Source organism: Pagrus major, chromosome 18 (assembly GCF_040436345.1).
Source record: "Pagrus major chromosome 18, Pma_NU_1.0".
Classification (NCBI taxonomy): Eukaryota; Metazoa; Chordata; class Actinopteri; order Spariformes; family Sparidae; genus Pagrus; species Pagrus major.
In genome coordinates, this window is record NC_133232.1 from 9,660,601 (window position 1) to 9,684,519 (window position 23,919).

Consider the following 23,919-nt stretch of genomic DNA (forward strand, 5'->3'; position numbering starts at 1 on the left):
AGCTATTTACACAAACACACAAATCCAGCCATTGTTAAAGTGTACAAGGGAGTGGAAAACAGGCGATAGGGAAAAAAAAATATCTGCAAGACCACATTGTTACTGCAAAGTTTTTTAAGAGCTGATCCAGAATGTTACTGCTCTGTTAAAGTTCATTTGAGGAACCTGATATTTTATTTGGCGAAGACTTGTGTTGCCACTAGACTGCAGACTGGCTGAAACCTTCAGAAATGGACCCCATTAAAGATTTACTGTGGCAAGAGTCGAACAGTGATCTAGCATTGCCCTGGCCAGGTTTAAACACCATGTTATCAGTGATTGTACGGGACTTAATTTGCTCTACAAGCCTTAATGGCGGTGGATAGATATACACTCAGGTTAAATTTTCTTTGTTGTTTTTGTTCAAAACCTGACGACAGGCTAGACTGACAGATCATTATTCAACTAATGAAGTCAGAGGGGAAAAAAGACTCAAGAAGACTGGAGGGTTTATACACCAGATTCATGGGAGCCATTTGAGAGAATAAAAGATCCTGCTTTTAAATAGGGATGGTCATTAAAATTCTTTATCTGCTAAGCGGTCGTTTAGCCCCCCTCAAAACTGCCCCTCACCCACCAGCCAAAAGGCCATATACAAACAGTGTGGCACTATGGAGTGATGTGCTGGAGGCATGTGAAAGACATGGGATTTCTATGCGACCGTATCCGCCATAATAGGCATGGGCCAAGGGATTTACTGTGCCTTCACTTTAATAAATGTGACCAAACACGGTGCATGTCAATGCGCCTCGAGGACGCTCTCACCACCACACGCAGACTCACACGAACTCGGAGGCAACAGACATGAAAACACAAATACAAATGTAAAAAAAACAAACAAAGAATATGTGCAGATACAAGCATACTGCTGTCACATAAACTAGCTTAATCTAAATTTTCCATTAACTTTTGGTGAGTTTTAATGTAAATCCTCAATATGAATTATCTCAAGCTTCTCAGACTTAGCTGGAACTCTTTCATTCTGATTTGATTTATTTAAGGATTTACAAAACACAGCAAAATGAAGGCATGTTGAAGTGAGAGCACTTATTGTCAACATGATCTCTGATGTTAAAAACCAGGAGAGAAACAGAACATTAAGTGTGAAACAACAGTACAAAATAACCTGTAAATAGAAGCGATAATTATCCACTTAAACACAACGACAACAAGTAACTAAATCAAATCCATACTAATATGTACAGATACTCACTTAAAGGGACAGTTCGCCTCAAAATCAAAAATGCATATTTTTCCTCTTACCTGTAGTGCTATTTATACATGTAGATTGTTTTGATGTGAGTTGCAAAGGTTTGGAGATATCAGTAGAGATGTCTGCCTTCTGTCATATGTAATGGAACTAGATGGCATTTGGCTTGTGGTGCTCAAAATAATACATTTGAAAATTGCAGCAGGGATGTCTCTCCAGAAATTATGACCTGGTTATTCAAGATAATCCACACACTTTGTTGTAAGCAGTTCCATGTAGAAACTATTTTCTTTCAACCATATCACTGCACAGAAGGAGGAGGTACTTAGCTTGTGACAGTGCGGGATGTAAAAATTAATGGCATCCTCCTCAACTGAGCTGTAATGTTAGCTAGCTTAGTTAGCTTAATTAGCTCCATGAGTAGCCTGAATGCTCACTTCCTCCTGCGTGGAAAGAAAATAGTTCCTACATGAAACTGCTCACAACAAGGTCTGTGGATTATCTTGAGTAAGTGGGTCATGATTTCTGGAAAGAGACAATGCTATTTGGATTTTAAAATCCATTTTTTGACACTTTGAGCACCACGAGACGAGTGTCATCTAGTTCCATTATATTAGATTGAAAGAGACATCTCTATGGCTGATATCTCCAAAACTCTGCAACTAACACCAAAACAATCTTGATGGATAAATAGCACTATAGGTAAGAGGAAAAATATGCACTTGTGATTTTGGGCTGAACCGGACCTTTAAAACTATTCTATAAACACTAAATGGCTGAAGTATTTTATAGCTCTGCTGGAAATCTTATTGTTTCACATTCTTCCATGGGGGCACAACTTGTATGTTGCTAAGCGGAGGCTTACAAATCTGATTTGCCTGCAGCAGATCCCAGATGTTGGCCCAGCCTCGGACCCTGCAGCCCCCACTGTCTCCTGCTATCTGCTCAACAAGTTAACTCAGAAATGCTGCAAACAACTTTCCAAGGAAGAAGGAGGAAAAAAAAAGAAACAGAAATATCCCCGGTCTGATCTTCAAGTTTCCTCTCAACAAGACGTCTTGTAAAACACCTTTAAGCAGCTTGTATAGATGCCACATCTCGGCTGGCTGTGCTCAGATTTTCAAATAATGGAAGATGTTTGCCAAATTCTGTTGTTCTCCGGAGCCAGAATCCATTATGGGAACCAGCATTCGGTGAGCTCTTTTGTTTCCATTTATTTCATGACAGATTTCAGTCAGCACAGCAGCTAAGAGGGTCTGCTCAGGCTGCGATTAATGAGTTTACCTTCTCTGAAATGACTGAAAATGTCCCAGGAGGATGGACCACTGTAGCATAACGCACGTGCACACAGCCATGCCTAAATACGTACACTGTAAAATCTGACAAAGTGACTTTCCTTAGAAAAAAATCAACGAAACAGACTCCCTCAAAGTGACTTTTTAGCTCGTAGTACTAACATTGAAAACTCTACTAGGTAATTCTGAGGTAATTGGTTTCCTGACTTTTTTTTAAAGTAAAGTCAGTTTTTACAGTGTAGAATTCACACGATGACTCATTCACCAAACCAGTCTAAAAAAGGTGAAAACTTAGCTCACATTTGTTTGTCATGTAGTACTTGTGTTAAAGCGTGTTTGTATTGCACGGTGGCCGCTGCAGGAAACTGACTTGACCAGTGATGGAAACAAGGTACATTAACTCAAGCACTGTGCATAGCTACAATTTTGACTACTTGGACTTTTTTTGCAACTTTACATTTCCACTACACTACATTTTGGAGGCAAAAACTGTACTTTTTAATTGACTGCATCTATTTGATAACTTTAGTTACTAGATCAGAACCAAAAAGGGATTGTTTTCATTTATTTATTTTATGGCATTCAGATTGGAACCCAATCAGAGAATGCTGAAAATTGGATCCGGAAATCAGGTCAGCCCATACAGTATATACAAACGTAAATATATGTTTAATTTTACATTTACTTTTGATTTGAGTATATTAATTCCAGAAAAAAATGTACATTTACATTTAATATCAGATACTTTAAGACTTCCACTTTACCAAAGTAATAATCTTTACTTTTATTTGAGTATGACTTCTGGGCACATTTTACAACACTGGACTTGACTTCCATATAAATACCAAATATGACAATAAAACACAGAAAGCTCATGTCCCTGTCTGGCAGAATAATTCTTTCACAGACTGAAGGCTTACGGTGATAAATCCTCCACAGTCTTTTTTCCTTCTGTCTACATGGTGTTTTGGAGGAGAACTAGTTGAGTACAGGAAGATAAAGGCAGACTTTAACATGTTAAGATAAATGTCTGTGGTTGAAAATGGGTCATGGTAGACAGCAGACTTGGAGACATGTCTGCACCATCCACCTTCAACATTTCCTGCCAGATAGAGCCTGGGAGAACCATTTCCCCCACTGTCTCAGCCGAGGCCTCAAAAATGTGAGAAAATGCTTCTGGGTAATTTGGCCCGTACTATGATTATGGGGTTTTTGATATTTTGATATTCTACCCCAAATCCCTCTTTTTGCGTCTCACCAGCATTGTACTGAAACGTCCTGTCAAAATATTTTGGAATTGTTGTCAGAGCTCTAAATATGGAGTCCTTGTGAAGCGTACAAAAAGGGATTGAATCCTAATTAGTATGTACGCTTGTTGGGCAACTTTGTCCATGTGGCACAAACCTCTGAACACTATATGAAGCAAGAAAATCCCCAAAAAGCATGAAGAAAACATAATTTTGTTAGTTTGACTTGATTATTTGAAAATGTGATGCTGTTGCACAGTTATCTCCCACAAATATCCTAATGATTACCTGACCTGAAGATGTGTGCGTATGTACAAGTTTCTAACATTTTTCAAAAACAAGACCCTCCATGCAACATTGTTCCGATTCTCACCGAAGCCTGTGCACAGTCAAAAATACACAGCGTTATGAACGGTCACATGGTCAGTCCAGGAATGAAACAGAACCACCCTCAGACCATGACGGCCGTGCCAGAGCAGCTCGGGGAAACATATACTTAACTAGGATACCATGTGATTTGGCTGCAACGGGGATACGCATGTACTCCTTTAACTGCACATTAACTGGCCTCTATGCAATAACAAGTTAACCTTTTATCTGGCTATAACAAGCTCTACCGCCGTATCCAAATAAACAGAGGATGCTGTTCAATGGAGACTTCTTGGGACTAGGTCAAAAAACACCCGCTATTTTGAAAGCTAAAAACTCACGAAATGTTTGGGTTATTGTGCCACACAAAAAGAGCTCTGTGCACACTTTGAAATCAAAATGCTGTTTGTTGACATTGCTGCTAGTTTTTGAAAATGTTCTCTTTCTGCTCGGTTTTTCTGGCAGATCACAAAATATGTTTCTAGCCTTGCGAAAATTCAACAAAGTCCATGTAAGGAAAAATGACATAGTGCTCACCAAATACATCATGGATGATAAAGTTTAAAAGGTTGAATGTTCTACGAGTGCAAACATAAACAACACTATAAACTAAAACATTAAAATCATCTTTCAAACATTTCAAGATGGTATCAGCCGCCCTCACAGCTCAGAACCTCCACTGCGGTCTTACCTGAGTCAGTGGCTGTAATCAGCAGGACGTATTTCCCCTGCGCCTCGCGGTCCAGAGTCTGCGTCAGGCTCAGCTGACCGCTGGACGACAGGCTGAACGCGCCCTCGTCATTCCCACCGCTCAGCATGTAGCTGAGCTGGCCGTTGGCACCTTGGTCGTCGTCTCTGGCAACAACCTGGAAAAAACACAGAAACAAGATTTTAGGGAGATTCTAAGGATCAAACCTCTTCCTACAAGAAATGTGTTTTTCATTTCCAGCAGAAGAACAACAGTTTGTCTGGAATAAATAGAAGAACTGGAGAGTCAGAGGGAACTTTAACAGCATGACAGCAGGGATGGAAAGTAACTACGTATGTTCACTCAAGTACTGTACTTCAGTGTCAGTGTTCGATGCTACTATTACTCCTACTCATTTCAGGGGAAAGGTATTTTTTCCAAAATACAATAATCTTTATGTAACTAAACTTCAAATAAAATTTAAATAAAAATATTTAAAAATAAGATGCAGTGTCAAACAGTAAATAAAACCAACCACAATTGGTACAATCAGCTGTCCTGCAGCCAGCTACTTCATTAAATTGGTGCACATGCATTAGTGATAATAATCCAGTAGTATAATCAACAGCAATGCAACACTGAGTCACTGAGTAGCAATGAGTTGATAATACTTACATACTGTGACTTAAGTAGTTTTGAATGCAAAGCTTTTATTGGTAAAAAAGCATTTTTTAATTGTTGTGTTTCTTTTTTTATGATTAGAGTTAAAGGTTTGAGTACCTCTTCTGCCACTGAATGGCAGCATCAGAACGTACAGAAGCACAGACATAAGTTTTTTTGTGTAGTTTTTCCTGATCTCATATGAAAGCTTAAAGCTAGAGGATATCGTATGCTGTACAGATTGTAAAGTCCTGACCTTTAAAATATCAAAATTTAAAATACTAATACAGACTGGACCCTTCAAGAATTTTATAATTATACATATTAGACATTTTTTGGATTATTATTATTGATGCATTATAGTGAAATCAAGTTTAATGTTGCAGTTTATAAAGATAATTTTTGAACTACTTTGCATACTGTTGGGTAGTTAAATCTTTACCAATGCATCATATTCTAGATTTTGTTCTTTTATATGTAAAAATCTGACTCACTTTGAGCCAAGGACCTGAAAATAATGTTTAATTGTGGTCTTGAGTCAATATACAAACATGTTGATCAGTGTTTCCCAAAGCACAAGATGATGTCCTCAAATAGAAGCTGGAATCAGAAAATTTAGATTTTTTTTCCCTTGAAAGATTTTACTCAAACCGATTATCAAAATAGATGATGATTAATTTAATATTTGACAACCGATTGATTAAATGTTGCAGCTCTGGTGTTGACAAATGCATTAGTTAACAGGTGATTTACCCAATAAAAAAAAATCTAATTCTTTCACATTTTACAGTTGTTTTTATCCCTGGATGTTTTTTAGTGGAGCTCAATTCACAAACCATCAAATATAGCTGGGAGAAACTACCACCAGTATAACCACCATCCTCGTTGGTCTTTCCACTGAAGCAACTGAGGGTTAATTACCATCACGTTGCTGAGTGGCACCATGAAGGTAATTGTTGAGGGAAGGAAGATCATTACTTATTCACTTTGCCTAATCAGGCTCTTCTAGGGAATCCACAAAAAGAAAACCAGAAAGTCACAAAAGACCACACTGGGCTGCTGTGGGGATTCAGACATTCATTTAATGGTGTCTGAGTATGAAACTATTAGTGAGTCTGATTTTTCCCCTCATGCAGCAACATGAAACTACCCCACTTCACTGGTGCACCCATATGTATTGTGGGTTCCCCGACCCTCCCTGCCGTGCATGCCGCAGACAGACATGGGCAGGTTAGCACACAGATGTGAGCTCCTGTGTGGCCAAACCCACCACGTCTGGACCCCTTCCCACCACTAACTGTACCCTCATTTCCTCACAAGGTACACAAGTGAAAGAAAATGAAATTGCCCTGTCACTGGAAATCAGTCCTTCTCCTCCATTTTTTATATATGGCTCATTTAGTCATCAGGGCAGTTTGGATGTTAATTGCCTTGTCATGTAATTGAGCCCAGTTTCATATTTCGGTGAAATCCTGTAAGTGTCTAATTGTGCAGAGCAAATTGCAGTCATATATCATTTTGGTGAGATATTTGTAATGGCATTTAGCAAAATAAGACCACCGTTGTAAGTGGTTTAGCGCACTAATACTGCTCACATACCTGCAGTTATTAGGTTAGTATTACTACAAATTTGGTTAAGACATTAGCTTATTTAAGGTCTAAGAACTGTCATTCATAAACACGGCTTTTTTTTCACTCGTGAGGTCCCGTCTGTGAATGTTAATGACATCCAAACTGCTTAAATTTCTTGAAGAGAAAAAACAAACATACTGACCTGCAGAATGTTTTTTGGTAGGTTCTCCAGGTTCTCCTGAACGTTGACGGTGTAAGGAGAGAGCTCAAACACAGGCGAGCAGTCATTGACGTCCAACAACACAATGTTGACAGTTGCACGGTCCACCCGAGGGCTGCTGCCTCGGTCGGCGGCTTGGACCACCAGAGAATAGGATGTGCGTGCTTCACGGTCTAGCTGCTTTGCCACTGAAATCACCCCAGTAACTGAATCGATCCTGAAGTCAGAGTTGGTGTTGCCTCCTGAGATAGAGAATCGGATCTGCCCATTGGTGCCCTCATCTGCATCGCTGGCAAACACCTGGATGACATCAGTCCCAGTCAAGGTGTTCTCCTCGATCTCAATGTCGTAGATATTCTGTGAGAAGCTTGGCGTGTTGTCGTTGACGTCCAGCACCATCATTGTCACATCCATTGTTGAAGACAGAGGGGGTTCGCCTTTATCTGTGGCCACGATTGTGAGGGTGTAGTTGGAAAGCTCCTCACGGTCAAGTTCCCCGACCAATCTCACGGCTCCGTCGATTTGACCCATGATGAACTTGTTACCAAAAGGTCCTCTGAGGGAGTACTCGACATAGCTGTTGGGTCCACTGTCAGCGTCTGTGGCCTGGGCAGTGAACACCACCGTGTCCACCGGCGTGTTCTCCTGGATATAGGTCATCTTCTGAGAGGTGAAGGTCGGCGGGCAGTCATTGACATCCAAAAGGATGACCGACACCTGGGCTGTGCTGGTGAAGCGGATCATGGGAGGCGGGGCCAGGTCATTGACTGTGATCACCAAGTTGTAGAAAGATTGGGTTTCTCTGTCCAAGGCCTTCTTGGTTTGGAGGACTCCTTCCTTTGTGATGGCAAAGTGGCCCTGGGGATCACCAGAAGCAATGCCGTACAGGAGCTGGGCATTTAGTCCTGAAATACATGAAAAGAGAGAATCAGAAGACAATAGTCCTGTACAAGTGTAGTGTACATTAGGACACATACCTTAGGACTGAAAATATTGATTACCTTTATTAATGATTAATCTGCTGATTATTTTCATGACTGATTGATTAGTTGTTCAGTCAAAAAATGTCACAATATCACAGAGCCAAAAGTGACATCTTCAATTTGACTCTTTATTTACTATCATAAATGACAAAGGAAAGCAGCAAATCCTCACATTTAAGAAGCTGGAACCAGAAAATGTTTGCCAGTTTTGCATGGAGAATGAAACAATTAATCGATTATAAAAATAGCTGGCAGTTACATTTTTTGATCGACTTACTGATTAATCCAGGGTATAAAGTCTTTCTTTTGTCTTACTATCCATGTAATTGTCTTGCTTTGTCTTGTTTCCCTCTGCTTCTGACTCCTGAACTGCTGTCACAATTGAATTTCACCAGTGTGGGATCAACAGTCTTATCTTAATCATTCTAACTGAATTATTTCAAAGTTAGATTTCTTTTATAGTGGCCTATTAAAGCAACTTGGGTAAATAAACATGTTGGTATGTTCCAAATGCCAATGAGATGCAAGAAATTGAAAATAGATCTTCAGCAACCAAGATTTCTCTTTCATAAACTGTGGAGGTGTGACTAACACATATTTTCATGATGGAATAATGTCCATTGTTTATAAAACATCTTTAAACATCTTTTTTGGTCTGAACAGCAGTCCAAAACCAAGAAATGTTCCATTTACTACCATGTGTGACAAAAGTAAGAATAAAATCCTTACATTTGAGAAAAGTATTCTATCAAAGGTTTGTCCTTTTTTTATTTTTTTATTTGATATCATTTGAATATCAAAAAAGCTGCCATTAGGGATGTACGATACAATTTTTTCCTTCCCTATACCAATTCTGATACGTGAACTTTGTGTCTCTGGCCCACCACATGTTTATAGAAAGAGAAAAGTTCAAATTGAATGAAAAAATTACTTATCTTTTGAAAGACAAAAAGGCTCTTTAAGTATGTAGGGACCCTGTTTTTTATAATCTGAGCACGGCAGGCAGAGCGATGTACCACGATGCGAATGATGATCCGATACCAGTGTGTTAAAAAGTTTCATACATGGTATCAAATCAGTGCATAGACTTGTGTACTTGCTGATACTGACTGCATTTAAGGTAGTATTGCAGGCATTTCAAATAATGGTATTGGTATTGTAACAACCCCAGCTGCTGTCAATAGGCCAATCAACTGATCAGTGCAGTTCTAGTAAACTAATCACAGCATCTTCACAGTCAGTCACTTTAGCGGTTCATTCAAAAATGTTCTGAACAACAACAAGACAACAAAAGCTTGACTGTCTGACACTTAAATTACGTTTGTATTTCGTCCAAAGGTTAACTGTGTTACTCTCCCAGAGTGCAGAGTTAACAAAAGCTGGTGCCAAACTTTATTCGGGCAAATAGGAGAAATTTGTGGTGGAGCAGGAATTAGAGGGATGCTCTCTCTTGTTACAGTACCTATTTTGTACAATTATACTGAGGGTTAGGGTGTATTTTTAACTGATAATCTTGTTGAGTGACAGTCACAGTGCCAAAAATAAGGAACTTTTTTAGTATGACCTTGTATTAAACAAATAACCAGATAACAAACAGACAGTGTAGTACACTAGAGGTCAGATGTTGATATTTTTGACTGCCATCTATTGTTCCAGATGTGATTGTTAAACATTCTGTACGTGTCTGAATAAGGCGCTTGTACGCGTTATCAACATCCATTTCCACAAATTGTGCATGAGCAACAGCTGTAGCTCTGGCTGTTACTCTTGTCCTCCAAGCTCACGATCCATTCATGTAGCTGACAGATTGTTATCAAAAAGAGAAACACCACTGCAAACCACTTCCGGAACTGATAGTGCGGTTGTGCCATTTAGGGAAATTCCTCACAGCTGAAACATTTATTCAAATGAGATAAGTACAGTGTGACAGAGCTGCAGTAAACTATCTAACCTTGAAATCTGGCCTAATCCGCAGCACTCCTCTGTAACCAGGGGTTAAAATGAGCTTAAATTGAGCGTCTGTAATTCAACTCAACGGGGTATTCATGTGGAAAGCGCCGGCACCTTCCCACACTCCAGCGTGTATTTACAGTATACAAGTAATCCCTTATCAAAAGCTTGAGTGCTACTTCCATCTGAGTTTAGGCTACAGCATCTAGAGACAAAGTCTGGGGGTCGGGGGTCAGGGCTTAGGAAGTGCTTACAATGGCAGTGTTTTATTTTGACAGTGGAGAGCAGCAACTATATATCTGAGAGGACGACGCGGTCAGATTATGTGGACAGTGGAGAAAGAAGCCAGACTCTGGTTGAGAACTAGGCAGTGTATTTCCCAGGAATGTAGGTCACTATAACCACATTAGGCCTGGCTGAAGCAGTAATTACAGCAGAGGAGAGTAGCGGTGACGGTTTGAATACCACACTGCACTTCACAGACACGGAACTCCACCACCTGAAACGCAGAAATAACTCGAGCCACTTAATCACACGGTGAAGATGTATTTCATCAGATCAGCCGTGCATGACGCAAAATAAAAATGAAAAATAAAATGTAGGTTTGAGTGCTTCTGTGTTACCAACTGTCATAACAAAATGACAGGCTTACATTAAATTAAGCTGCTTTGGCTAACTCACACTTGATTTATACAGTATGAAAGTACATTACTGCTTAAACATTCACACACAACTGTTTTCTTTGAATATAATGACATCTCTCGCAACCTTAATATGGGTTTAACTTGACTTAACTGGGATTTACCTACAATTCATAATATTTGTCCCCTGGCATATGTTCTTGCACTGGTATGCAACTTACATTTATTTGCTGGTGTTGCCAAAAGTTTCTGAATAAAGTATATCATTAAAAAAAAAAATGTTTCTTATAGGTGAAGAGACTATTCATCTGAAATCTTGTATGGAGTCATATCAGTGCCAAAAGTGCAATATAAAAGTATATATAAAGTGTTCAGTTTTTCAGGTATCAAAACTACAAGTAAAAGTAAATTGTACCTATATTTACATGTATGTAATAATGGTCAACCAATGATCTTATCTTGTCTGATATTCAGGATTTTCAAAAAATAAAAATAAAAAATTCAATTAGCAAAATATTTATTCTGATTGCCTTAATTAGAATTAATACAAAAATACACTAATTTAACTCTGATGCTGCATGCAATTGGCAAAGTCACTAGTGACTAAAAATTAACCAATAAATCTTATCTCCAAAATGTAGTGGAGGATAAATTAGTATGACATGAAAATACTCAAGTAAAGTTCAAGTACCTTAAAATTGTGCATAAGTACAGTACTTGAGTAAATGTACTTAGTTACTTCCATCACTGATTATATGCCAATTTCATCATGGCACTGACTTAAAAGAAATCCTAAGTATATCTTCTATTAAATTCCAATTTCCTACATGAACGTACCATCATCAGCATCACTTGCTCCAACAGTGACAATACTGGATCCAGGTGGCAGACTCTCGGAGATCGATGTGCTGTACGTGCTGGTGTTAAAGATGGGCAGGTTGTCGTTCACATCTAGGATGTTGAAATACACTCTGACCGTGCTGGCCTGCCCTCCTCCATCCAGGGCCTTCGCTGTCAGTATGTAGTACTGCTGAGTCTCATAATCTAGTGAACGCGTCACGTTGAAAACTCCCGTCACCGGGTTCAGGAGGAACGTCTCGTCCTCGTCGTCCTCCTCCAGCGAGTAGGTGACCTCTCCATTCACCCCTGAGTCAGAGTCGCTGGCCAGGATTGCCGCCACGATGGAGCCTGCGAGACAGAGGCGAGAAGTTAGACTTTACTGCCCTATAGAACACAATGACTTTAATATATCTGCAGGGGGTTATTAGGGCTGTTTATTAATACTAGTGAGTCAGTGATCGCTCTGCCAGTTGCAAAAAATAACAGACTCACTTGGCCTGAACCAAGACTCCTGCATTCATTGGTGTTTAAAACAATAACCTACGTATGAAGAAAATGAGCAAACAGCTTATTATGAAGTGTTTTACGAGTACGTTACAGGATCATATCTTAATTTGATCCTCACTATACATTCTTCTTTGATTTCTTAACTTATTTGTCTTTTTCTTGTGATAGAAGGACTGAGAAGGATGAAAGAGCTGTGCCAAACATTTGTCAGTATCACAGTAAATTTTGCTGGTCGCTGATAGATTTCCATATAAATCAAATATCATTTACTGTCCCTTTAACCTATTCAACTCTTAATTTTCCCCTTAAGGAAGATACAGATTTTGGAGAGCTACAACAGTCATATAAAAATGTACAAAGAAAAAAAAAAAACTTCTATAAACTTCTACGAAGAAACTGCTCCTAATAATTTGAGGCTCTTGATGACCTTAACAGAGCTATTTTAGTTCAGTAAGGGCTTTTGCAGAAGACAAAACATTGCCTGTCTGAGTCTTCAATCTTTTATTTACCATCTACATTTCATGCATTTTAGTGTGTTTCAATTTGCAAACTAAGATCCTACCCGGCGCCATGTCTTCAGGGATATCAAAAGAATATGTAACACGGGAGAACTTTGGCGTGTGGTCGTTGACGTCCTTGACGGTGATGTTCAGCCTCATGTCAGACGACTGTTTCCCATCGTCTGCACGCACCAGCAGGGAGTATTTTGAACGCCGCTCCCGATCCAGCTTCTTGGTGGCGATCAGATCGCCGGATTCAGGGTCAATCCGAAAGCTGTCATCCGCCCCACTGATGATGGTGTACGTCACAAGAGCATTGGGACCCTGAAGTGAAGACAGAAAATGAAATATTATAGGTTGTAACTTTGGTTTATTGCTTGACTTGCAAGTATAGTGACCTCAACTTAAAGCAGTGACAAGGAACTTTTTTCTGTTGATTTTGGCGGCCCCTGTGAACAAAAGCGGTAAAAGAACCAAAAAAGAGGCATCAGTATTAAATTGGGACTGTTTCGAAATCAGTTATGAGTTCCTTGTAGTACGTTTAAATCTACTGCACAGTCAATATGTGTTAGCTGTGTTTTCCAGAACAATGTTCCAACTCTCTCTTTCTTTCTCAGGACTCAGAATGAAAAAAAGGGGGCCAACAGGTTTGATGTACTTTGCTGAACTCTGTGAGTTCTCATGCCTCAGGAGAGGAAGAGCATCATGACTACAAGCATCAAAGCAACTCTAGCTGCTAGGAAATCAGATTGTTTACCACACATGTTAGCGTGTCACGTCTCCAGATCAAACTGCCTACTTGTCTGGCATGAATGAATCCCTTCACTGTGACTTCTTCACGGAGACACACCATAAAGGCGAGGCTTGTGGTTTCAAAAACACCATGCAATAGATCATATATCAAGACAGAGACAAAACAGGAGAAGAAGGAAAAGGAGAAGAAGAAAACGGATGTGATGGGGTTGCACCCAGATGACCTGACACAAACACGAGACAAACTCCAAACTTTCTGAAATGAATTTGATTCGAAAAATATCTCTTGTGAAACACAAACTCTAAAATAAAAACTAAACTTTATTCATGTCATTAGAGACACTGCATAAATCTCCATTTCATCAAGTCATTTATGCCTGTCACTAAGCCCTACAGGTCTTGTTTTCTTTAAAAAAAAGTTAAAAAATCTGTCAGTGCAGTAAGATCATTTCAGAATTTATTTGCAGAATTTCAAGAAATTAGTGACAGTATCTTGAAAGAAGACAGTATTATGGCAAATTGCGATGAAGAATAATGGAAAATAAAAGTTGATTCTTCAAAATGATTTCAATAAATTGATTTGTGCGGGGCAGAGGTTGGGATTATTTCAATAAACTGGCAGATTTCTTCATTTATTTTGAGAAAATATGACTTTTAGCACTCAATGAGACAATAAATACTTGATTTAATGGAGATTTTAGCAGTGAAAAACACTTCTTTAACCTCTGACTTCTATGAAAAACACTTTCAAACAGTTTAAAACACATTATCTTTTATAAAATGCTTCATTCGTAGGGCTTATAAAGAAGAGGTCAGGTCACACGAGACAGAGTGAATGAAAAGAAACAGAAGCTGAATGGTGGTGTCCTAGTGAGACTCTCTCTTAGTCTTTGAACTTCTGGGGCTATAGTGTTCCTCTATAAATGCAACTAATAGATCGCCTGTTACTTTGGACGAGGACAAGCGCTATGACACATGTGATAGCCGTAGCAAGAGGCCTTGGAATAAGAGAGCTGGACTGAATGTGATATGACAACTGAATGAGCCTGACGACAGAGCTCGACATTTATATTCGTGCCGGGGACAATAAGAGATCAGACAACTGTCTCTCTCTGTGTCTTCTGCCAAAAAGAAAAAGCAACATCAAAAAGCTACTGCTATTCAGTGAGATGGAGCTCTGGTTACAGCTGGTTAAGAGCTAAGCTAAAAGAGACTCTTTCAGCTATGTCTGATGCTTGCGTGATGCTTTTTGATCTCAGCAGGACAATGGAAAGGCTTACATAGAGAGGCGTTGCATTAAGCTGATGCTGTAGCTGCATGTTGACACATTTACTGCTTTGGTGGACAATGGTGCCCACATGACAAACTATACTTTATATAAACTGTATGCATGCAGTAATGCTGAAGGGTAACATTAGCTGCTGAGTGTGAGCTGTGTGTTGTGATAATAAGAGGCACGAAGTCTCTCACCTCTCGCCTAATCTGCAGCTTTCAGGCATGTACTTGCTGAGCATGTAACTTACATATTCAACCCCCTCTCCGAACAATTAAGCAGTTTTCTGTGGGAACACAAGTGCTATTTTTGGAAAATTAGCATAAAGTTAAACTTTTCTCAACTCCCTGTTGTTGTGCTGTGCGTTGCTGTTTAGCATCTTCGCCTGGCTGACGCTAGATCCTTGTTATGTAAAAGGCTTCCAGTGAAAACGACTGTATCCCCGAACTGCCTGCGAAGACAATAGAGCGGAAGCGCTAAGGGGACTGTGTGGTGATCACACACAGGTGCTCTTCAGATACTTCAGGTGTACTGTGCTTATGCACATCTAGTGAAGGGCTCATTGTATGGGTGGAATATGGTCTCAATAAAAAAATTCAAATGCAAGTCTCCTTCAGAAATGTCCCAAGGCACAATGTAGGGTTTGTACCTTCATTTTACATGGCATTATGTATTAAAAATCTGCAAGATCCAAGTTTAAAGATGCAGTGAAATATTTTCTATTAATGCAGGAAACAATATGTGTACTGTGAAATGGGTCAGCTTATTGTTTTGGTTCAACCTCTAAGCGTTGTTTTCAGACATAGCAGGCAGCTGTTTTCAACAAAAAAAGCTCTCATAAACCCCTGAAAGGACCCTGTCGAAGACCTAAAGATGTCACAATACTGGAATTTCTAACTTCGATATAATACCTTGAAAAATATTGATATTGGACACCATATTCATGGGGAAAATTACCACAACATTGGGGTCGTAAAATTTCAGATGTGATAAGCACAACATCATCTATGTTTATTCACTTCTGGAGGAGATGGGACTATGTGGGCGCTACAGCGGTGCATGTGTGAAGAGATGAGAGCAAAAACGCGAGTATTGGAGTATTGATACTGCAAAAAAGGTACTGAAACTGCTATTTATAATATTAAGTATAAATATTTCAATACTGTTGACAACACTACAAGGACCAAACTGTTGGTGGACAAAGTTAGCAACTTTCTAGTGAAAACAGAGCCACATTGAAGTTAAGGATTAATAGGATTTATCCTATAGTTGATTGATACAGTTGATTGATCAGTTGTCAACTATTTTGATAATTGATTAATTGTTTCAGTCATTTTTCAAAACAAAAATGTCAAACATTTGCTGGTTCCAGCTTCTTAAATTGAGGATTTGCTTCTTTTCTTTGACATTTTAGCGTCTTTGGATTTTGGACTGTTTGAAAGTAGCAATTTGAAGATGTCACTTTGGGCTCTGGGAAATTGTGATGAGCAACTTTTGACAATTTATAGACTAACAATCAATTAATCATAAAAATAGTTGGCAGATTGGTCAATGCTGAAAACGATTAGAACGATTAATTTTTTTTATTTTGCTACTGTTGTGGCTCTGACTATCTTGTCTGCAAAGCACCATGTAAATTTTGTTTTGGAAAGTGCTGAAAAAATACATCTTTACTTGCTTACTTGATCAGAAACATGATGAATGTACCACTTTTACCTTTACAATAAATATTACAGTTTCCACCGGGCTAGATGGTTTCCTACCACAGTCTTGATGTTGTTTCAATTGCTTGTCTGCAATTGTTAGTTAAAGCCCAATTAAGGGAAGTTATTTCCTTTAAGAGATGTTGGAGACAAAAACAGAGCTAAAAAGGTGAGGAGATGCTGGACTTTCATTTGCCAGCGGGACAGAACTACTCCAATAAGATGATAAACTGGCAAACTATGCATTTCTGCTTCCCCCAAAGTACTAGAAAATCAATTAATGTGGTTTGAAATTCATTATATGACAGAGTTTTTACCATTTAACATAATATTTTTTGGGTACCAGATGTGCTCTTTACTTTGCATTAAATCTAGATTCAATCACTCAGGTGTTTTTCTAAACTAACCACGCAGTCTAAAAGAGCAATAGTTAAATATGTCAATATAGGTATTTTAGGTTCATATCCATGCAACTTTTCATAGAATTAGCAAATTGTGAAAGTTTTACTGGAGTGACAATGTGTGATAAAAACAGTAGATATTTCAGTATGCTACTCATTTTGATGATGGAGCAAACTAGATGAAGTTCTGTCAGTCCTACAAAACAAATATTACCTTTCCCTTCTTTCTTTAACAGACTTTGTGCTTAAATGTTAATGTACCAACAAGTCTGGACATGGCGGCTGGTTGCCAAAAGCCTCAGACAGAGTCAATATCTTAAGTCCAAGTTCATGACTTGCTCTTATCTCTTTCCCTTGGCCTGTTTTTACGACAGATAAAACCTCCGTCTTCTTGACCCAGTCTCTCATTGCATTACCAGAGAACTGGTCAGAGATCCAGGCCCAGTAAAAAATGAGGGAGACGAGGAGAGCGGAGTTGAGGCTCTGCTCATCTAAGGACCCTGCTGTCATCAATCAGTGGCTCCAGATCTGGCAATCCCATCAGCCACCTGGGCTGCAGTCAGGAACCCAACACCCGCGGTTTGCCAATTAATTTTCTGATAGGGTTCAAAGGCAGAGCAAGGGAGGTGGGAGAGGACGAGCAGGGGGTCCATCTAGGCCACAGTCCAACACACACACATACCTATACAACTTATGAACACAGGCAAACCTTTAAACACATAGAAATACCTTCACTCTCATTACAATGCACTATTTCCTCTGACTAGTTCCATCTCTCTTTCCGTTGCTAAACTAACAGAAGTAATTAAGATCTTACACACACAGACACACACTCACACGCAGCTCGCCCTCTTGACCTTCACTCAAGGGTTTGACTACTTTACAGCTCTCCAAAGACACTGTGGGTTGCTGGGGGAGGCTGGGGAGGGGCTGACCAATTAAACACGAGCGTACCAGACTGCAGCAGAAGGAAACTCATTTAGCAGATGAGTGGTTTTTGAGAGCACGCGGTTCCTATGAGAAGTGAGAGGTGCGAGGCAGACAGCGCCGGCGGGGATAGCGAGCTTCCTGTATGCAACAGCAACGAGCAAGCAAGCCAATCATAACACAGACTCCTGAAAAACAAGCAACGTGTTGTCACAAAGATAAAGGCTCAACCGGCTACTGCTGCTTAGTAAATCTGGTTTGGAAGCATTCATAACGGGAAAAAGTGTCGAGAAACATACTTGCAGTGGGCGTGTAGGCCTCTGGAACAAATTACCGTTCATTTTGAGGCTACATTTACTTTAAAGTCCTCTCCTAAAACACCCATTGTTGCACTTTTCTTCATTAAGAAGGCTTTTTACCTGTGACATATTTTCCACAGTAGGTCAGAATTCTAATAAAACCTTCACAGCCTTTCCAAAAGCAGAAAAGGCCACATATTCCCTTTAAATGAGGTGAGAAACATTCTCAGAGAGGCCTAGAAGAGCAAAGTTCTATATTGGTTTTCTTTCAACCTTAATGCAACCTCTTCCGTCGTTTTGGGGGTGGAAATGGGCGTAGCGAAAAACGGATGCGTAGAAACAGCATTTTAATACCCTCACACATGAATCCCACATGTAGCACTGTTAAATTGGACGGGATCATTATGATGTCTGAATTCAGCCCGTCAGCTGGCCAACAGCTTGCACTCTTGGCTACTCTGCACTGGCTCACACATGTGGCTTTCTCAACAAGGGCTCCAAATACGTTCCGTACGCTTAGTGTCAGCGCAACTTAAGTTTCCTGCGTAAGGATGTGGGCAAAGACTTGGCTGGCCCTCATATCTGGCTCCAAGTGAGAGCTGGAATGAAGTACAGGCTTCTATTTAGCAACCTATTCATGGCGGCGCTGAAGTTTGGAGTAAACATCTCTAGAATCTGTAATTCCTAAAAAGGCTCCTCTACATTCTCTTTAAGTGTCTCTACATGTTTTCTTTCTCATCTGAATCCCTGCCTGGAAGCAAAATGTGGCTCCTCTTCGATGGAAGTTCTTTAAATTGATCATTCTTGGAAGTCTTTTGCATAAATGTGCTTGCAAAACTGAATAAATTTCTACAAATGACTAAGAGCTTCACCTCACAGATCCACAGCTCAGGCTGACGTTCTTAAATTCAGATGTAAGGAAAAAGTGAACAACTGCACTGTTTGATTTCAATACCATATGCTAAAACTTTTAAGATCAAAGCTATGAATACTTTGGCGCTCAAAAAAGAAAATAATCAAATAATGTCCTTTAAAATCCCCCAACTGAAAAGACTGACCTGCCTCCAGGTTTGAGATTTACAGTCAAAGTGTTCCGATCGAAGAAAAAGAGTTTGTACGACTTTTCTCACATTCATAGTGAGGGGAAGGGGGTGAGGTAACAGCTGTGCAATAAAAGACGTGTGGCCTCATAAGTTAACATTAAATTTTAGTCTATATTCTCTCTTTCTAATCTCTTTCCCCTCTACGGCCTGACTTTTTCCATTCACTTCAACTGTGTCCTTTGGCATTGGTGAGGGACCGCAGACCTTCGGAGATGCCGGCAGGGCCTGCGTTTCGCTCACTGCAGGATTTAATGTCCATATCCTGCCTAAAGCAGCTAAAGACAGAGCTTTTAACTAATTGAGAGTGAAGCCGGTGATGTAACGTGAACTATGGGGGCCGCAGAGGGACTATCAGAGCGGCAGGACGAAAAATCAATCGCTGGCCGCTCTCCTCCAGGGTCTGTGACACCAGTGGCCTCAACACATCTCAGATAACGTCAACACGTGAGAGAGAAAAGGATGATTTTGTGTGTGTGTGTGTGTGCGTGTCTAGGAAAGAAACATGCAGAAGGAACAATTGATTGAAAATAGTCTATGTGTTTGTCTTATTGTGTAAAGGGGAAGGGATCACAATCTGTCTTGGCCACTTTGTGTCACTCTGTGTTGTCAAGTTCATGGGTTAAACTAATCGCACTGTTCTCTAAAGCAATTTGCTAATGTAATGTCAGCTATTCTTTTTTAATTAATTGATTAACTGTGTAGACAATGTCTGAAAAGATGTTTTGGTTTAGACAACAATTGGATTATAAAAAACAGTTGATTCATTTCTAACCATCGACTAATCGATACTAAAAATTTCACCTCAATTCTAATGCCGAGTTTGACACCAAACACAGAGCGCCCAGTAACCTTTAAAATACCTCCTGGCTCCACTCTATAAGATATCCATAATGGGCAATTTCCAAATCTTATCTATCGTTCACTCTAAATCATCTAGAATCAGGATGATCATCTTGCTGGTGGGTAAGACTTGGATTGCCCTTTATTACCTCCTCCAAAGAGATTACATGTATGTTTTTACCCCTATCTGGTTGTTGGTTGATTGGTTGGTTGGTTTGTGAGCAGGATTACACAAAAACTAGATTCTAACAAGCCACACGGCTGCCAAGCGGGCGACCACAGTTTGACATCTGTGGGGAGATTTCCAGCCGTTTTCGTGCCGACCAAAATGTGTACACTATTTTAAGCCAAACCATGATTTTTTTTCCTAACCCTAACCAAGTGTTTTTTGTACCTAAACCCAAGCAGACCATAAGCACAGCATTGTGACGAGACAGAAATAAAATTTTTACTTAAAACAAACGTAAAATAGCAACATGAAGAAAAGTTCAGTTTTAACTTATCTGCGTTTTTTTCAGAAATGTACTTAGCTAACATTTATTGTGCTGATTGGGTTGATTTATTTTTTTGGCCTTTATATGACTTTATTGATAGGACAGCTTCAGAAAGATGACAGAAAACAGGATGAGAGAGGGGGGGTTGACGTGCAGCAAAGGGCCTCAGGCCGGACTCGAACCCAGGGCTGCTGCAGCGAGGACAAAGCCTCTGTACATGGGATATACTATACCATACTAAGCTTATGGGCACCCTATAATGGATTTTGATGAAAAAAAAGAATTCCTATTTTGGTGGCTGGTATCTATGAGTGAGTACAATTTGATAAGCAATATGTGTGGTTTGAAATTTAGATTGATGCAGGGCAACAAGTTTGATATTGGATTAGGCTTGATTGAATTAAAGGGGAATGTTGAGGTATGCTGAGGTATGCTCTCTACTGAGTAACATTCTAGTTAAACATTATTCATCTGCTGGTGTTTCAGTGCCAATGAGGTTTATAAGATCCTATGAAATCAATGTCACTTCATAAAATTATGTTGCAGAAAAGTGGCCTCATTTTAGCATTTTAGCATAAGTCTTTAGTTCTACTGAAGCCCTAAACTCAATATCACATTTTTAGGTCCATATAGGGCCTGAAGTCTCTCACCAGACTCAAGAGCCAGCCATAAAATGTGTTAGCTTACATTTTCTCGCATTTCTTAATTGCTGCATATGTTCTTAAGATTGATGTTTTTTTTCTATTTATTTTCTTTATTGTGCTACTGTTGTGGCTCTGACTATCTTGTCTGCAAAGCACTATGTAAATTTTGTTTTGGAAAGTGCTTGCTTACTTGATCAGAAACATGATGAATGTACCACTTCTACCTTTACAATAAATATTACAGTTTCCACCGGGCTAGATGGTTTCCTACCACAGTCTTGATGTTGTTTCAATTGCTTGTCTGCCCTGAATATCTGCAATTTTCTTTGGCATGAAAATGGTCCAACGTACAGATACTAAATGTCGACTTAACTCAGTTTTAATATTGACAGCTGCGTTGGCCTCAAAAACCCATTTGAAGCTATAGTGGTTTCTACACTGTAGGAACAAAAATGTAGAGCATATTTTTAATTCAAATCACTCCCAGGATATCTATTCTGAAAGCAGTGGAGTGGAAAACGGGCATAGAAAAGTACAAAAACACTGTCAAGCAGGATAGAAACTCTGGGAGCCATTACCTCGTCTGCATCCGTGGCTGTTAGCTGCATTATCTTGAAGCCATCTCCAACGTTCTCCTCAATGGTCACATCGAGAATATCATTAGGGAAAACAGGCGGGTTGTCATTGACGTCCTGCAGCGTGATCTCCACCTGCAGAGGAAGAATAAACACCACAGTTTCCATTAAAGCTCTGCCAAACTCAGCCTGCTACAGCTGTTAAGACCGCCGCGAGGAAAAAAGAAAAAAAAAAACACGTCCATCTTCTTGGATTTCAGATGATGAAGAAGCTGCAGAAGCAGGGGAAAGTTATCATTCTGTGACTCTAGAGAGGCTAGAGAGGGAAAGTGTGAAGTGTTGTTGTGAAGTATATCCACTTGAAAGGTCATAAAGTAAAGAGACTGAATTATTGTTTTATTCAATGATCATTTATTTAGATCTAGACTACAGTCTGCCTTTCAAAGCCAAACAACACAATGAATGAACTATGAATTAAGACCAGATTCTTTTGACATCTGTTTTACTGCATACAAATTAGTATGCCATAAAAATTTTTGTTTTACATATGTTTTGGGAATAATACCATGTAAAATCATAGAAAATGGATGTAAAAGTCTAACTGCAGTGACTGGACGCTTGCTAGTTATAGCTAGCTAGTGATATAGACCTAGCTAAAGCTAATTTACACAGTTTTTCCTGTTTTCTGTAATTGAAAACTCAATTTTGATGCTCCAATACCTTAGTAATTGTGTTTATCAAATCACATTATAAAGAAGTAGCTAAATTTAATTATGTTGGAGAAAAAAGTAGGCCTAACACCAGATAAAAGTCCTACTTACAGGTTAACTAACTGGCCTAGCTTTCCAGAGTAGCATTAATGCTAGGACTAATTGTAGCCTAGCCTAATCCTTGCAGGCTTTTTAAAACATTTGTTTTACCATACAGAACTGTTATGCCATAGAATTGTGAAATATTGGAACATACAATTCAAACATGTAACATACAATTTGTAAAAATAGAAAACAGAAAATACCAAACTGCAGTGGCAGGTTAGCTTTAGGATAGTGAGAAAGTGTTAGCTAAAGCTAATTTAGCCTAACCACTTTTCCCTGCCTGTTTTTTGTAATTGAGTGATCAATTTTGACACAACAACTTCTTAGTAATTGAGTTTGTTAAGCCACATGCATAAGATAGCAGCTAAATGTAATCATAATATAAAAAGTAGGCTACCAGAGAAACTCAAATGTAACTAGTGTAGCTTAGTGGAGTAGCAGTCATTGCCTTCTCTATTGTTTACATGTGACTTGAGGCGATTAAGCCACTTTAAATCACATATAAACGTATTTGATTAAAGAGTAATGTATTAAATTACCTCATTAGTCAAGCAGACAGGAAAGCTGAAGAATAAACAAGGACAGTTGCTTGTTGTGATATTGTCAGCACTGTAGTGGTGGCAGCAACAGGAGTGTAACAGCCTACTGCTCCAGATAGCTACACTACCCACAGGTTCAACCGCCATACACATCTAGAGAACTGCATCGTGGGTACATGGTAGACCTCATATACCCCACTGTCACTGGAGCTCATGGAAAGTGTACAATATACAAATTGGCTTTAGGCTTTTTTCTGTAGAGATTTACAGTGAATGTAACAGGAGAGCAAACTAACTGCAGCTAAGGGATTTTCACTTTCATGTCTTAGAAACCAAAATAAACAGACATTACTGTCGACCACAGACCCCCCATGTGGATACACTTTGTCCCATGTAGTGAGAAGTGCTCTGATAATCTAAATTTAATACTGACGCAGCGGTGGTAAGAGTGAAACCTGTGATTAGATCAATTGTTTATAGAAATTATGTGATTTCAAGTAAATCAAAGTGATGTTTAACTTTTCCTCATTTTGGAAAAGACCACAGGAGCCCACTTAGGGACCCCCAACAGTTCCCCCACCACACTTGGAAAACCGTCCATCACCATCATAGCTTGCGGATGATATACCATATGGCCAAAAGTATGTGGACAGCCCTTTACAAAGGCTCTTTTATGCTTTGTTTTGCATGGTTTTGGATGGTTGGTCTCAATTAAGTGAAATGTTAATGCTACAGCATACAGTATTTTAGCCAATAGTGTCCTGTTTCAACATGACAAAGCCCTCGTGCACAAAGCCAGGTCCAAAAAGAAGTGACTTTTCAGCACTGATAT

At 39.4% G+C, this 23,919-nt stretch overlaps 1 protein-coding gene across 1 annotated transcript in view; it reads right to left on the reverse strand.

Moving 5' to 3' along the window:
• fat4 (FAT atypical cadherin 4) overlaps positions 1–23,919 on the reverse strand; it is a 121,206-nt gene that overhangs the window by 37,942 nt on the left and 59,345 nt on the right. Inside the window, exons 2-6 of the mRNA XM_073486438.1 lie at positions 21,737–21,868; positions 12,784–13,045; positions 11,712–12,062; positions 7,283–8,205; positions 4,852–5,026 (exon numbers count right to left, since the gene is read on the reverse strand). Coding sequence (XP_073342539.1) covers positions 4,852–5,026; positions 7,283–8,205; positions 11,712–12,062; positions 12,784–13,045; positions 21,737–21,868 — 1,843 coding nt within the window. The remainder of the gene's footprint in view (positions 1–4,851; positions 5,027–7,282; positions 8,206–11,711; positions 12,063–12,783; positions 13,046–21,736; positions 21,869–23,919) is intronic.